This window comes from Pholis gunnellus (assembly GCF_910591455.1).
Source record: "Pholis gunnellus genome assembly, chromosome: 19".
Classification (NCBI taxonomy): domain Eukaryota; kingdom Metazoa; phylum Chordata; class Actinopteri; order Perciformes; family Pholidae; genus Pholis; species Pholis gunnellus.
In genome coordinates, this window is record NC_136546.1 from 20,401,949 (window position 1) to 20,418,481 (window position 16,533).

General features: G+C 42.9%; 1 protein-coding gene across 1 annotated transcript; it reads left to right on the forward strand.

The window, feature by feature from the left end:
• Positions 1-351: 351 nt before the first annotated feature.
• senp6a (SUMO specific peptidase 6a) lies at positions 352-16,533 on the forward strand. The gene is given in 24 exon segments (XM_079179763.1): positions 352-459; positions 3,748-3,844; positions 4,450-4,513; positions 5,189-5,295; positions 5,788-5,949; positions 6,875-6,945; positions 8,009-8,112; positions 8,346-8,730; positions 9,848-10,092; positions 10,421-10,561; positions 11,095-11,128; positions 11,839-12,027; positions 12,144-12,337; positions 12,581-12,774; positions 13,039-13,155; positions 13,247-13,369; positions 13,456-13,548; positions 14,122-14,202; positions 14,204-14,421; positions 14,562-14,641; positions 14,734-14,822; positions 14,924-14,992; positions 15,453-15,603; positions 15,821-16,533. Coding segments are annotated over 24 exon segments (3,258 nt in total). The 5' UTR covers positions 352-428; the 3' UTR covers positions 16,040-16,533.

The following is a 16,533-nucleotide window of genomic DNA, read 5'->3' on the forward strand; positions in this document are numbered from 1 at the left end:
AATTGTACATGTACAATTTCACAAATTGTCAATATTAAAGCAAAATGTATTTATAATATTTTAGTTATTGTGGATTTTTATATTTAATATTCTTTACTGTTTTTTGTTTTTTTACCATTTCTCTTGTTTGCACTAAACTGTATATATTTTTTATATATACATACAGTATATGTATACTCCACTATGCTGCTGTAATCCTGTAAATGTCCCCACTGCGGGACTAATAAAGGATTATTTAATTGTATCTTATTGCAAAACAAGGGGGGAAATCTTTTATTCTGAAGGCAAAGTTTAAGTTCCGGTAGTAACGTGTGTTCGTGTGTTAGCTTTCCCCGCTTTGGTGTATCGGAGCAGCAGTCGAGCTGCTACATAGATCCGGTCTCCGATGAGCACCACCTATCATCTGAGGAGGATCATGGAATAAAAACATGGCCCACGATCGAAGCTTTTTCCTCGAAGGTAAGCTGTGACACTCCGGTGCTCCGGTCGCCATTTTTTTTTACCCCCCCCCGAAACCACACAGTCCTCGGAGATCCCTGCTTTGCTGGGTCCGCAGTTTTAACGGTCCAACAAATGTATGTGTGGAGCTAATAAGTGGCTAACGTTAGCATCTTAATGCTAGGTGGCTTTAAGCTAGCACCGTTAGCGCTGACGTTAGCTGGTTCTGGATGTAAGACGGGCCTTTTTCCTGCCTTTTATTTTTTGTTTTTCTCGGCTTTTTAGCCAAATAACGTTTAAACAACACATTACTACACATAAACACTTTTATAATAAACGTTATTAAACGTTAAGTGGCCTCTAAGATAGCATGCTGACGTGTTAGCTTCGACTATTAGCTTGGCTAATCATTAATTGTAAACAGAAAATGTTCACAGCGTGTTTTCAATGCTTTAACTGTCATTTCTATTATTATCTTCACTTTGTCTCATAGTTCACATTTTAAGTTAAGAGGTCACTTACTTAAAAACGTAAATAAATAAATATAAAAACATAATTAAACACATTTAAGTGAGGAGTTTCACTGACAGGGTTAAATATGTCACTACTGCCTTGCTCAGTGGCAGTGTCATGATGGCATTTAGCCATATGCTTTAGGGTGATCAAGGAGTAAAAACGGTATCTACTTTGTCAGTTATAATCTTTTTAAACCACTATTTCTATAAGAGAGAAGTGTGAGATATTCTAAAATAGAAGAAGAAGAAGAAGAGCTTGAGTGGGTTAAATGTGTCACTACTGCCTTGCTCAGTGGCATGAGGAGTGGAGATGTAGCCTCCTAGGGTACCGTTAACTTTTGTTCAAGGACGAAAAACAATATCTAATTTGTCAATGATAATAATTTTTTAAACCACTATGTCTGTAAGAGGGAAGTGTGGACATATTCTATATTTTTCTTCATGTCAAAAAATCTCATAAAACAACCAAAACCAACAGTGAATGTATCAACTATCTCTTAGATCTCCATTAAAACACATTGTCGTTGTTCCTTTATCTCCATGATAAAGTTGTTCCTTTATCTCCATGAACACACACACACACTGTAGTTTATTCAGACTCAGTCAAATACTCATTAGAGCACCAAATGTGGATTAATCCGCCACTGAAAGTAGTCCCCAATAAATGCCCTATTTCCTCCTGTTTGTCTGATAAAAAACTACAGTGACCTGCTGTATTTTTTAAGGAATTAAACTATATATGTAAGGAGATGATGTCGTGCGTGTGGCAGCAACATTTAAAGCGACGCACGTCAATAACATCCTCATTTGTCCGTCACTTATCTATTCTCAACCTCACAATGTTTCACATTGAGATCAAGGAGAAGTGGTTAGAAAAAGACAACGGTCTTCATATTTTAGACCACTCGACAGCCGCCCATGGGATGTGTTTTAAATAATAAGAAAAATATAGAGCAATGCCGTCATTATCTGGTAACAAAAGATGCTAAAGTTCCTTATTGTTGTCTAAACACAAGCAGCAGAACAAGAACAAACCAGGTTTAGATGTAAAAGTCTACATTTGGGACCAATAAGAGACGAGACTTTCTCTACTTGACAGTTTAAACTTGTTTCAGTTCGTATTCGAGCTTCAACATCCAGCGCGGTTTAACAGGAAACCTGCCCGGCAACAATAACGTATCGGTGAAGATATTTAGTTGCAGGGTCTCGTTTCACAGGAGCGATATGCAGATGTGTGTTGTCCGTGTCAAGTTTCCCAAATGTTCACATGCAAATCATGCAGATCCATTTAGGAGTCATTCAGGGATCGGGCGTGCTCGGGCTGCTGGTGTAGTGAGCTGTAATCAGCTTTGTGTGATACTTTCAGGGCGTTTAATGCTGTTGATGGACAGCAATAATGTGGAGATGCAACACAGCGTGCCAGATGGACTCGAACCGTTGACGTTGCGGTTCATGGTTGGTGTCAAAAAGGAGAGGAAATGATCTCACGTTGCAGCTTTTTGGTGGTCTCATTAGGAATCCTGTGTTTTGGTTGATAAGCTTCATGTTTGACATACAGAAGAGTTCCTCTTCCTCTTGAGTGTTGTGAGCTGTTTGGATTTGATCACGTGAGTCAAAGTTCTCCTTCGGGCTGCACTGACGCCGCTCGCTTCAGTCTGTTTGGATGACCCGTGTCTGTGGGTCCTCTGAGATCGTCTCTGTTCGTGGATTTTGTGCTGCAGGAAAACTCACCGTGGTAGAATAAAGGAGTGTCCCGGAGCTCAGCGGGGAGCCCGGTGTCCTCCTCACCGGCACGATCGGGAGCTTTGGTCGTGATTCATGGAGCTGGATCCAGACTCTGGATCCAGACTCTGTGAGAGAGGAGATTAGAACCGGCTTCACTTGGTCATTTGATCCAGATGACTGTCTCTGGGATCATAACATGATTCATGGATTCTGAACCTCTTCTTGTCATTTTTTTTTTTAAATGACCCCTGAAATGGGTGATGCACTTAAAAACAGGCAGCGTTCTTCTTTCTGTCGCATCTCCTCAACGTCTGCTTATCCACTTGTGCAGCTGCACAGGAAGAGCAGAAGCTTTGTGTGTGTGTGTGTGTGTGTCTGTGGGGGGGGGGTTGGTTTGTGGCACACACACAAAAAAAAGACGCAGCTTTTAAGGCAAGATGGAGGTTTTATCTGATGTTTACCTGCCGGGCTCACAGCCAGATGGATGACTCCCATCAACACGGTGACGAGTGAGAGGTCGCTGGGTTTAAGACGTAAGAGGAGGAAGGAGTCGCTTTGTTTCTCTGCTTTAAAGAAGGAAGTTTCACATTGGAGTCCTCTGCTTTGTGTGGTTTTTATCGGCCATTGTTTTTGGTATTCACTTCACACATTTCTGTTGATTTGGAGAATCGGGGCCTCGAGGGAAAACACGTAGCGACATCCAGCAGACGTTACAGAGTTTAGAGTCGCTGCGTCTGTGAGCTTAACGGCTCACCGTTCCTTTATTATAGACATATTCTGTACGTAAGGAAAGCAAGTGGACAGCAGCATCATTTAGATAAAGAAATCTGGGCAACAGTAGATAAAAAGTAAGCTTTATTATTTTGACAAACTCTATAAGATCAGTTCTTAATTCTTCTAAGCATTAAATCATGCATGACGTTTGACAGTGCCTGGATTAATCCTGGTAGTTAAAGACAAAGAAATAAGACAAACTTATTATTAATACCGTCAACTGATCGGCTAATTACTTTCTATATTCAGGGATAAACGCTAACCTGAAGTCTTGTGTGTTTTTATCTGTTTGAAGCTCTGGATCGATCAGAGACCAGAAGAGACGGAGGCTACAAGCACAACAACTGGAGCTTCTCTCTCTCTGGTGACGGTGAAGAGGAGCGGAGCCATGAGTAAGCATGATGAAGAACGACCATAACGCACCGTGTGCATGTGAACCCTCATCATCAGGACAGGAGAGCTTCCTCGTCATCATGAAACTGTTTTAAAAAGCTGCAGCGAAATGCAACTTTCTTTGTACATTTTTAACTATTGAAACGCTTTTTTTTTTGCACATTTATTCTTAATTTTAGGAGACTAGAGTTACAGCTAATGACACTTTTATTAATTATATTATTACGATATTTCAATCAATTCTTAATCTTTGCAGTTTAGATAATAACAAAGGTCAATAATAAGCTTTTTAAATGTCAAACAGTCCAAAAGATATTTTGTTTATAACGATGTAAAACCTAAAATGAAGAGAAGCTGGAACCAGAAAGAAATGAGGTCGTTTTTACTTTATACATGAAACAAGTAATAGATTCACAAATACAGTTTTTAATACGTTTAATGTGAAAGTGTGTCGTGAACAGCTGAGCTTCTGTCTCATTAGTTCTCTGATGAAGCAGTTTAATCTACCGCTGCGCGCACACACACACACACACACACACACACACACACACACACACACACAGACCGTAGTCTGAACACGTGTGTGTTGTTTGTGTGTCCTCAGTGTGAGCGTGGTGAGCATGGAGGAGATGGACCGGCAGCAGCGCTCCTCCCCCGAGGAGAAGAAGGTAACGCTCCTCCCTGAACTCGTCTTCTTCCTCTTCTTCTTTTTCTTGGTCTTCCTCTTAGTCCCCTTTGTCTCCGTCTTCGTCATCTTCGTCTTCTTTATCTTTCCCTCTTCCTCCTCTCGTTTTCTGACTCTCACCGCTGGTCATGTGGTCTCCCAGCGGAGCTCTCTGATTGGTCCTGCAGACAGGACGGCCCCCAAAGGACCCCGGCAGTCCATGAGCCACCGCTGCCGGGGTGCTCTGGGAGGCCTCCAGGGCTGCTGCTGCTGTTGTTGTTGTTGTTGTTGTTGTTGTTGTTGTTGTTGTGAGTGGGCGTGGCCTCTGATTGTCCTGTAAAGGATCATTCACATTAGATTTTGTCAGATATAAACCGGTTAAAGTAGCTAATAAACATGTTTTGGTGACTTCTCTTCATGCTTTGTTCAGTTCTATTTACGTTTGTAGATTTCTACTAAATTCACCAAAAGTTACCGTTATATAAAGCCTCATTTGCATATTTAATCACATTTCAGAAAACTTGTAATACAAGGTGTGTGTGTGTGTGTGTGTGTGTGTGTGTGTGTGTGTGTGTGTGTGTGTGTGTGTGTGTGTGTGTGTGTGTGTGTGTGTGTGTGTGTGTGTGTGTGTGTGTGTGTGTGTGTGTGTGTGTGTGTGTGTGTGTGTGTGTGTCCTCAGTCTCCTGCTCTGAGACACTTCACGTCTTCTGATCCGTTGAGAACTTATGAAAACCGGCCAAATAATCACATGAGGCCTCTGAACAAGCTGGCGCCCAAAAGACTCAGGTACTATATTTATATTCATGTATATATTATATTTATATGAAGTCTGGAATGTGATTATTTGGTTATTAATGAAAACCGTTCTGTGAGAAGAGTCACGTTTGTCTTCACTTTCTATTTATTTTAAATAATAAATCTACACGTACCAAAGATTCATCACAATCTTTCTTTTTAATTTAGTTTTTTTTTCTTTCTTTTTTAACATGAGAATTAGATTTAATACTTATTCTAAAATGACTTTCTAGACCAGTTTGATGTCTTTTTTTTTTACTGGAAGCATTTTATAGAAACAGATGAATCTTATTCACTCTGATTGAGTTTGTTTATCACATAGTTTCCTGTGAACTCAGTGACGGGAACGTCTGATAATTAAATAAATACAATAATAAAAAAGGTATTAAAGTGCTTTACAGGCCATCTTAAATCTCATAAAGTAAAAGATAAATAATGTATTAATAAGGTAATTAATGAGTAAATAATGTACCCCTCCTGCAGCGACGTCCCCCTCTCCGTAGCACCGTCCCCCCCCATCATCCCCAACAGAACAAACTATTTCATCATCAGTCAGGCGCCGTCGCCGTCGCCGGGAATCGTCCTCCAGGGCCGACACTTCCAGCACGCTCAGATGCCCTCTGCAGTCCGCAAACCGGTCCAAAGGTGAGACGCAGCGCCGACGCTTTAGGAACTACACTTCCCGTCATGTGGCAGGAAGTAAACAGGAAGTGAACAGGAAGTATCATGCTGGAGGAAACTTAAAAACAGGAAGATTCTCAGGCCGGAATAACCGAGGCGTGAACCTTAACTTTATCCTCAGTTTGACCTTCTGGGGGGAAGTGATGTAGATGAAAGTGATTTAAATGTCTCTGAGTACATGTGGTGTAAAGAAAAGAATCCCTTTGATTGAGGTGCATCAGTGAGACGTTTGTGTCTTTTTGATCTTTATCTTCAAGCGGCCTCGATTTGAAGGAAAGGTAAGACTCTGATCCAGCTGCTTCTCTCTCACTGGATCTCATCTCGTGTGTTGGTGCATCTCTGCTGACGCACTGAGAGACTGTGGTTTCCTGTCGTGATGCATTATGAATGAACACTGACTAATGCTACATTAACAGAGAGCTGAGTTGCGGCCGTGGTTCGTAACAGTAACGACAGCTTGAAATGTTAAAGTCAGTCCAAACCGACTCACCAGAGCACCGAAAGAGTCCCAACAAACCGTTTCCTCCTGTTTGTTTGATTAATACCTAAAGTCACCATCTGTTTAAGGAGGTTTTAGTTTCAGAATAAGTAGAGACGTCGTATACGTCTCTGGTAGAGACCTGTCAATCACTGTGTAGCCCCGCCCCTAAAGCATCCCCTGCTTTATGGTCTGTTTGACTCTAAATGGACCATCATTTACTAAATGAACATCATGCTGTATTGAAGAAGACTTGAAACTAGAGATTGAGACCATAAACTCATGTTTACAATGTTTACTGAGGTAATAAATCAAGAGAGAAGTAGAGTCATTTTCTCATAGACTTCTATTTTAAAAGAACAAACGATCACTCTTCACTGACCACATTGTCTTTTTCTCTCTCTGCTGCAGAAAAGACTTCTCCACCACACAGCAAGCAGTAGAAGTGGACAGCATCGTCCTCACCTGTCCAGAGATCTCAGGTAGAGTCCACAGCTCTCACACACGCACACACACACACACACACACACACTCTCGTCACACAGGAGACTCTTTTCTTTAAAGTTGTTCTCAAACTGTTCTTTGAAGAGAAGCTGCTGGTGTGTGTGTGTGTGTGTGTGTGTGTGTGTGTGTGTGTGTGTGTGTGTGTGTGTGTGTGTGTGTGTGTGTGTGTGTGTGAGCCAGCAGCGTCTGCAGATCTCCTCCTCGCTGCTCCTGCCAGACGAGGAGGAGATCTCAGGCCTCCCACATCTAATCCTCAAAGCTCCTTCGCTGAGGGAGGAGCAGCTTATGAAACACTCGCTCTCTGACCGAGCACGGAAATAAGATATGACATGTAGGTGACCTTGGTGGGAAGCGTTTCCCCAATTTTTATCGTCCATTTATTTTTAGTTTTGAAAGATACAAAATGTGAGTCAGAGAGAGATTAAAACACAGAGCGTCCCTGTGTTCAGAATAACACTTTGATTTACTCACTGAAATCTCTCTGAACTGTTTCCTCTGACCGTCTATTACGGATAAATAAAGTCTTTTATTAAATATCAGAACCTCTGACTTCGTTGTGTCTCCTCCTCGCGTCTGGAACCAAATGTAAGAGTTCTATACAACTAAACCACAAACATTCACTGTGTTTTCTGACGGGAGCGTTGGTCACACATGATGTGTTCAAGGACCGTCGTAAAGATAAAAATCTGATGATCATGACAGTTTCTACAGTTTCTGGCTCTGATGAACGCTGGAGTTTTGGTGATTGTTTAAAGAAAACATGCTTTTCCATCCCGCCGGCTGGTTTCAGGGTTCAGAGGGTTTAAACAAATGCAAACATCGCTCAACAGATCTCTGAAGAAGTTCCATTATTGTCTTCTGTTCTTACTAACTGTTCTTACGCTGGTCCTTGCTTCTGTCAGTAGTACTGATTGCTGCCAACATCATCTGTGTGGACGTGACCATGTATAAGCAGCTCCGAATCACAGCTTTGATGGAGGTGTTCTGTAGTTTTCTGTCACAGTTTGGATCAGATCAGTAAGTGGATTGTTTTATGGTTAGACCTTTCAGATGAGGAGACGCTGAACGTGAAGCGTCGCATCCAGCAGAAGAGGAAGCCGTTGGAGGACTGCTGTACTTTCCCCTCGCAGGCCAAAGCAGCAGAGGTAAGAGCCTTAGGACTACATTACCCAGAAAGCATTTGGTCAGATATTATTTTTAGGAGTTGTCGGAGACCAAAACGGAGCTAAAAGATCACGAAAACATCGACAAACGTTTCCTAAATGTACAACATGTTATCCGTAACACATTCATAATCTAATGTGTCAGACGTTGTTGTTCGTCAGCTGCTTGTGGAATCCATTAATCCACCTTTTAACGGGAGTTTTTTCCTCGGCAGCCTCTGCGGCCGACCGTCTACCGCACGGTGTGCTTGAAGTGCAACAAGCCGAGCGAGGACGTCAGCAAGTGTCAGATCTGTGGCACCGGGTCGGCTCTGCTGCCGCCGTGTCAGCCGGCCACGCTGACGTCCCCGACCCCCCGGCCCCCCATCCGGTCCCAGCCGTGCCCCGGACCCAACGGTCCGCTGCAGCAGAACTTCTACAAACCGGCGGCGACCATGAGGGGGCCCCGCGGGGAGCCTCTGCCCGTACGGATCGTGAGCACCAGCAACGGCAGGACGCCTCTGTTAGCCGGGACGTCCAGCTGCTACGGAGCCAGGAACCACCCGGCCAAAAAAGGGAAGAGGGCGACGGCGGCACAGCGGCACGAGCTCAACGACCCCAGTGAGTAAAAAACGTTCTGATGAAGAAGGAAAGATTCTGGAGGATCGACTTGAGTATCTCCAAATAATGAGTTAGTATCTCCAAATAATGAGTTGGTATCTCTAAATAATGAGTTGGTATCTCTAAATAATGAGTTAGTATCTCATAATAATGAGTTAGTATCTCTAAATAATGAGTTAGTATCTCTAAATAATGAGTTGGTATCTCTAAATAATGAGTTAGTATCTCATAATAATGAGTTAGTATCTCATAATAATGAGTTAGTATCTCTAAATAATGAGTTGGTATCTCTAAATAATGAGTTGGTATCTCATAATAATGAGTTAGTATCTCTAAATAATGACTTAGTATCTCTAAATAATGAGTTAGTATCTCATAATAATGAGTTAGTATCTCTAAATAATGACTTAGTATCTCTAAATAATGAGTTGGTATCTCTAAATAATGAGTTGGTATCTCATAATAATGAGTTAGTATCTCTAAATAATGACTTAGTATCTCTAAATAATGAGTTAGTATCTCATAATAATGAGTTAGTATCTCTAAATAATGACTTAGTATCTCTAAATAATGAGTTAGTATCTCTAAATAATGACTTATAATCTCAAAATAATGACTTATAATCTCAAAATAATGACTCAGTATCTCTACATAATGAGTTAGTATCTCATAATAATGAGTTAGTATCTCTAAATAATGACTTAGTGTCTCTAAATAATGACTTAGTATCTCTAAATAATGACTTAGTATCTCATAATAATGAGTTAGTGTCTCAAAATAATGAGTTAGTATCTCATAATAATGACTTAGTATCTCATAATAATGACTTAGTATCTCATAATAATGACTTAGTATCTCATAATAATGACGTAGTTTCTTAAAATAAGGACTAAGAATCGCAACACAATGAGAAACATTCTCAAAATAATGACCAAGGAAAGTTTTTTTTCATTATTATTATAACTATTTGCATACAGAGTCATTCTTTTTCAGTATTTTGTCATTATTTAGATAGTTTCTCACTATAATGACCTAAAGGATCTTTTTTTCCATAAGAAAATGTCAAAGATGTTCAAGCATGCACTCATTCTCCCAACGCGTGATGTTTCCTCCCCAGTCGTCCTGTCCAGCGATGATGACGAGGAGGAGGAAGCGGACAACGCCAGCACAGGAAGCGTCAACAGGCTGGACAGCGTCTCCCCTCGACCCGCCGACTCCGCTCACTCCTCGCCGGCGCCCTCCGGAGGCAGAGTGGAGGCGGCGGTGAAGAGCGCCGGAGAGCAGGAGGAGCACAACACCGAGTTCTTCGAGGACATCAACATGAAGATCACGATACCGCGGAGAGCCCGGATGAAGGATCAGGTGAGCGGTTTAACACTCTCCAACAAAGAGCGTCTATCTGCTCATTGTTCTCTCTGTAGCCTTGATCTTAACTGTACTTTACAGTAACGTTACCTCCGTCTACGTCTGTTTATTGTGTCTGGAGGACTGTGAGAACCTTGAGTTGTGCTTCAGGAAACGCACCGTCTTTGTTGCAGCTTTTTATTTGTAAAGCTTCGGCGAGACGGCAGAATATTTGAAGCTCGAGCTGTAAAACGTTCTTTTTAACGTCCTGAAATGTTTAGTCGACTGCGGCTGTATTCCTGGTCCCTAAAGTCCACGTCTCTTCTTTTTGTATTTACTCTTTCAGTTTGGGAATCAACCCCCCGAGCAGTTTTCTCCGAGGCCAAAGAAACCCAAGTTCACGTCCAACAAGTGCGACAGCATCATTCTGGAGTGTCGGAGCGTCAGAGTGGGAACTCTCCGCAGGATGGTGACGAAGCCCGTCGTCGTGAGTACTCTGGTTTTTAAAAAAATGTTTCAGCGCGTTGAGTCACACGTAACCAAACATTCTGTCACTTTTAAAACCTCACAGGGTGTGCAGAAAAGTTCCAGTTATACAAACACAGCTGCATGTATTCTATATTTCACTACCAGGTTTTAAAATATAATAAATAAAAGCTGATTTGGAGCTTCAGAATATTTTAATGTTTTCACTGAAGAACTGACGACAAAAAAGAAATAAAACAAAATAGGAATTTGATCAGAAATCCTTAAACGTCTCTAATAATCACCACTCAGCACTTCCTCCTGAAGTTTCACAATTAAAGCCTCGCGGGGAAGTGAAGAGATTATGTTCCCAGAACATTTAGAGCTTTTAATGTGAAACTAATTAAAGTTTTTATGAACGGCGAACATCAGCGACAACAAGAGAACACTTGTGTAATGTGTGTTGAACCCCTGGATTTAAACTGTTCTATAAAGGGACATAATCACTCCAGCCGAGTGACTCCACTGTGACATTCCTCGTTCTTTCTCTTCCAGTTTTCCATCGAGCAGATCCAGCTGGAAACTGAAGGTAGGCCTGAAGCAGCAGTAATGAGTTCAGTAAATACAACACTGTGTACACAGAGCTGTTGCATCGGACGGTCAGCGGAGTGTGACGGCGCCGCGCTCCGATGTTTCAGGAAGACGCAGCGCTGCACTTTACTGCCGGTCGGCACAGATTAGTCCACACATGTGGAAGCTTCGTGCCTTTTTAAAATACGCTGAAACATCTGAACCAACGACTCGTTCTGGAGTTATTTTAACTTCATGTGGGAGTTAAAGGGACAGCAGTGATGTTTAGGAGTGTTAGTGTGAGGTTCTTCTCCAGTCAGTGTTCTACTGCAGGAGATGAGTTTATAGAACCAGACAGCAGAACATATGATCTCTACAAAGACTCCAGACTGCCGTCACTAGAACATGATTTAACATCTCAACTATGTAGAGCATATGTTCTCCAAACATCTCCTGGAGCAGAACACTGACTATAGAGAAGAACCTCATGCAAACACACTACTAAGCATCTGAACTAGCCCTTTAAAAAATGTCAGCCAACATTATTTTTCTATCGTTTTAGTAAATAATCACATGACCACTCTATTCTAGAGCTTCACTCGTCTGTGTGACTGCATTCATCTGCAGAGGGACAATCATACAAACTGTACTGCGGTGAAGTCACAGCGCTGGATCTTCTCCTCCTCGTGGTTTTAAAATCTTTTCATCGTGTGTGTTCTTTGTCGTCAGGCTCGGAGCGAAACACCGTGGAGAACATCTGTCTCCGGGCGTCGGAGCTGATCAGCTGCGAGTGGTGCAGCGTCCGGAAGCTTCCGGTCTTGTTCTTCCAGACGACTCCGGCCGAGTGCGTCCGGCTCCGCACGCAGCTCGACATGTCGGAGGAGAAGGAACCTCACTGGTACGACTGTACCGGGGACCGTGAGTACCACACTACACAAACTACACTACCACACTACACACATGATACAGTACGAGTACCAAACTACACAAATAGCTACAGCACAATCAAACAATCTGCCTCTCCGTGCCGTCAGAGTCGGACGAGAAGTTCATCGTCCTGATCTTCGAGAACGGCCTGGTGATGAAGGAGCAGGCCATCCTGGAGGACATCCTGGGAGAGATCGGCCGGACCAACAACCTCAGCAACTTCCCCGCAAAGCTGCCCTTCGAGGAGGCCAACATCCGCCTGGTGAACTTCAACAAGGCCTTGAAGCAGAAGGAGGAGAAGGTGAGACGCTCTCAATCGAACCATTTCATCGTCGTGTCTTCATATTCAGTTTCTAATGTTATAAAACACAAGAAGCTCGTATTTTAAAAGCTGAAGAAGTGAATTATTTGTTTTGTATTTCTGTCCAAAGTGATTTGTATTCTTCCACAAGATCTGCAGGAATTTAAAACAAAAACACTCTTTGGAATCTTTACCAGCCGATGTGAACGAGGGGAGGTTGTTCGTTTCCGTCTCTCTGTGCAGGAGAAGACACCGAGTCCTCACAAAGCCTCTCAGGGATCCCCGGGTACGAAGGCGACGCAGGCCCCCCCGGCCAGCCCGGTCACCGCGCACGCACGCACACGCATGGCGACCCGCCAGCACACCGGAGGGTACTTTGAAGACGACGACGAGGACATGACCGACCTCCAGCCCACCTTCTCCGGACCCATCGTCAAGTGAGCAGCTCGCTCTTCTTCCTTCCTGCCGTGCTGAGGTTGAATGTGTGGTTTTGTTCCCCGGTGACTCAGCTGCTGCCTCACTTTGTGTGCAAAGCAGATGGAAATGTTGTTTTTTAAAACACAATGAATGTTGATTCTAATGTTGGGAATGAAGCGGTCCCAGTCGTCCTCTGTGGATCAACGGGTCCCGATCCGTCGGTGCGTCGATGCTCGGCCTCCTCCGGTGGACTCCAGCGGTGTGACGGTGTGTTTCTCTTCCAGGCTGATGGTGTATCCTCCTCCTCCGGCCAAAGGAGGCATGTCGGTCACTAACGAAGACCTCCACTGCCTTAACGACGGAGAGTTCCTCAACGACGTCATCATAGACTTTTATTTAAAGTGAGCGTTTGGATTTAAAACGACGACGTTCCGCAGAACAAAATACCAGATCTGTGTTTGACTCGTCCTCCTCTTGTTTGTCTGCGTTTAGATATTTAGTTCTGGAGAAGTTGAAAAAGGACGACGCACAAAGAATCCACGTGTTCAGCTCGTTCTTCTACAAGAGGCTGAACCAGAGGGAGCGGAGGAACGCGCCCGACACCGCCACCCTGCCGTGAGGCTGCAGAGACGTTCACACGCCGTCACCGTTCTGCTGCCGGAGGCTCGAACTCTAAACTTGTGCTTTTTCATTTGTTCCAGAATCCAGAAGAGGAAACACAACCGGGTGAAGACGTGGACTCGTCACGTCGACCTCTTCCAGAAGGACTTCATCTTTGTTCCCATCAATGAGTCGTGAGTCTTCTCTACAACTTCAGCTTCTTCACTTTGAAGTGTATTTATTTCATTTTATATTCTTTTTTTATTTAATTAATTCATCTTTTTATATTTATTTATTTTATCTTTTTTCTTTTTTTAACTAAAAAAATATTTTCTCATTTTGATTTTATATCAATAAAAAATTAATTATAATTTTTAGAATTATTTAAATGAAAAAAAATATTTTTGTTTTGTAAAAAATAAAATAGAGAATATTTTATATATATATATATATATATATATATATAAAATGTTTTTATTTAAATAATTCTAAAAATTATAATTAATTTTTTTTAATTTTATAATCACAAAATTATATATATATATATATAATACTATCATATATATATATATATATATATATATATATATATATATATATATATATATATATATATATATATATATATATATGATAGTATGAATGATATGTAACCAAGGCACCATAGATGGAGTCCTCTGGCTCTTTGGCTCTTTCCTGGTTAAACCGGTGTTAATTATGATGATTGTATATTAAACCGGTGTTAACTGAATGTCTCGTGTTGTCAGAGCTCACTGGTACCTCGCCGTCATCTGCTTCCCGGGTCTCAGGGGTCCGGTCTACGATCAGAACCCGCTCCACCACGGCGCCCCCCCCGTCAGAGGAGAACCTCCCGGAGCACTGCCGTCCTCTGTCCCCGGACGCAGACCGGCTGGACGGCTCCCAGGAGGACCCGTCCCCCGGCGTCCCCGAGGCGTCCACGGACGGTCAGACCGAGGGAGAACCCTCCGCGGACGGAGGACCGGAGGCTTCCGGGACCACGACGGGGACTGGCAACAGCCAGGCGGATCCAGAGCAGCAGTACACAAGTGAGTCTCCGTCTGGACCAGAACATCATTACTTTTATCATTAAAACGTATTTTATTCACTCAAAGTTATCGTACGTCTGAGAATCCACGACGGTTAATACAGAAAATGAACCCGTCGCATTAAAACATGTTTCCTTCAGGTGAGCTGCAGAGAATCAGCGTTTGCTACAGTTCGACTAAAGACGACGACACCTTCTCAGACGACCAGAGCTCCTGTCAGGTACTCGTCCTCACTTCCTGTTTGTCTTCCTCTGAATGTAGTCTTTTTGGGGACTGTAGTTCTTTATGAGTTCCCGTCTGTGTGTCTTCCAGGACGAGTGCAGTGAGGACGGGACGCTGGCTGAAGACGCGCCCGGATCGGACGCCTCCGCTCTGGCCGCCAGACTGAACCTCTGCAAACAGTAAGTTAGTGCACTTCTGGCTTCTCACCAGCAGGTGGCAGCACCGAGAGAGAGAGAGAGAGAGAGAGACACGTTTGTTGACCCTTGTTTCTCTTCTTCAGGCCTTGTATCCTCATCATGGATTCCCTGCGAGGTCCGGCCAGGTCGACGGTGGTGAAAACTCTCAGAGAGTGAGCGGATTTTATTTGAATGATTTAATGTCGTGGAGGCAGTTCTTCTTCTCAAAGTCATCAATCACAGAACTATGAGCACACACACACCATACAGTTCTCTTCATTATGTCTGATGTCCATCCAGAACAAATGTCCATAAATCCACAAAAAGAAACTTTAAAACTGCAGAACTTATCTGAGAATCTTCATGTTTTTAACTTCTCTCCGGTATCAAAGTGATAAGTTCTCTGTAGATCAAAGGCTCATAATACATCATTCTGTGTATTTCTAATGTTCTCACTCGTGAACAAATGAAAGCTAAAAGCTGTAGCCAACAGCAGAACATCGTACACAGAACAATAATAATGGTTTTAACGTTAATATCTCTCCAGCGTCACTGAGACTGTTTTCTGACGCTTCCTGTTGGTTGTTGTCGAGTGTTTGTCCCCGGTGGTGACCGAGTGTGCGCTTGTTTTAGGTACCTGGAGGTGGAGTGGGAGGTGCGTAAAGAGAGCCAGAGGAGCTTCGGTAAAGACGCGATGAAGGGTTCGAGTCCCCGAGTGCCTCAGCAGGACAACTTCAGCGACTGTGGCGTCTACGTCCTGCAGTACGTGGAGAGCTTCTTCGAGGTGAGACGAGCGACTCCAACACATTTTAATCACAGCAGGACTTTACAAACTATTATCTTCTCTTCTTCATTGTTGAGCGTTTTTAATGGAGCTCTAAAGATCAGAGGAAGAACATCTATCCAGCTTTGACACACACTTATAAGTAGATACATTTATTATTGATATCGGTCTCATCTTTTAACGTTTATAACTAAATAAAATACTTTCTTTCGTACAGAATCCGATCCCCAGCTTCCATCTTCCGGTGAACTTGTCCGAGTGGTTTCCGGGTCAGCGGATGAAGACGAAGCGCGAGGAGATCAAGGAGCTGATCCTGAAGATCAAAGAGCAGCAGGAAGTGGACAAAAAGGGGGCGGGGCAAGTCCAGGCCCCGCCCGGCTCTCCCGGAGAGCCTGAGATAGAAGAGACTTCTGGGAGCTTACCCATCGGCCCCTGAAACGAGGGCGGGTTGAACCCGATTGTACGTCCTGAGCTCCCTCCGTTAACCACAGACATCGACTTTAACTTTGTATGGAATAAAATGTAAATATTGCTGGAGTTCCTCCTGCTGCCTTTGTAATTTACCGTTATTTTCTTTCTGCCTCCGTCATGAAGTTAAGTTATGTTTCCATGGATGGACGATCTGTTGCTCTGTGTCGCTGTGTAGAGGAAGAAGAAAGAAAGAGAAAGAAAGAAAGAAAGAAAAGAGGACGTTGTTGTTATTTATCCCAAGAAGAAGAAGAAAGTGTGAGGAGTCAGGCGTAGTCAGTGCTTGTTGTGTCTCGTCCATGTGGAGCGGATGATTATTCAGCATTAAAGAGCAGCAGCACTTCTTTTCATTAAGCTTTTTTTATTTCTGAAAACTAAATCTGGAAAAGTCTTGAATGCATTTTAGTTTTTTTATTATTAAATAAAGTTTCGGAGGTTTCATTTTCTTTTAAAGGAAATAAA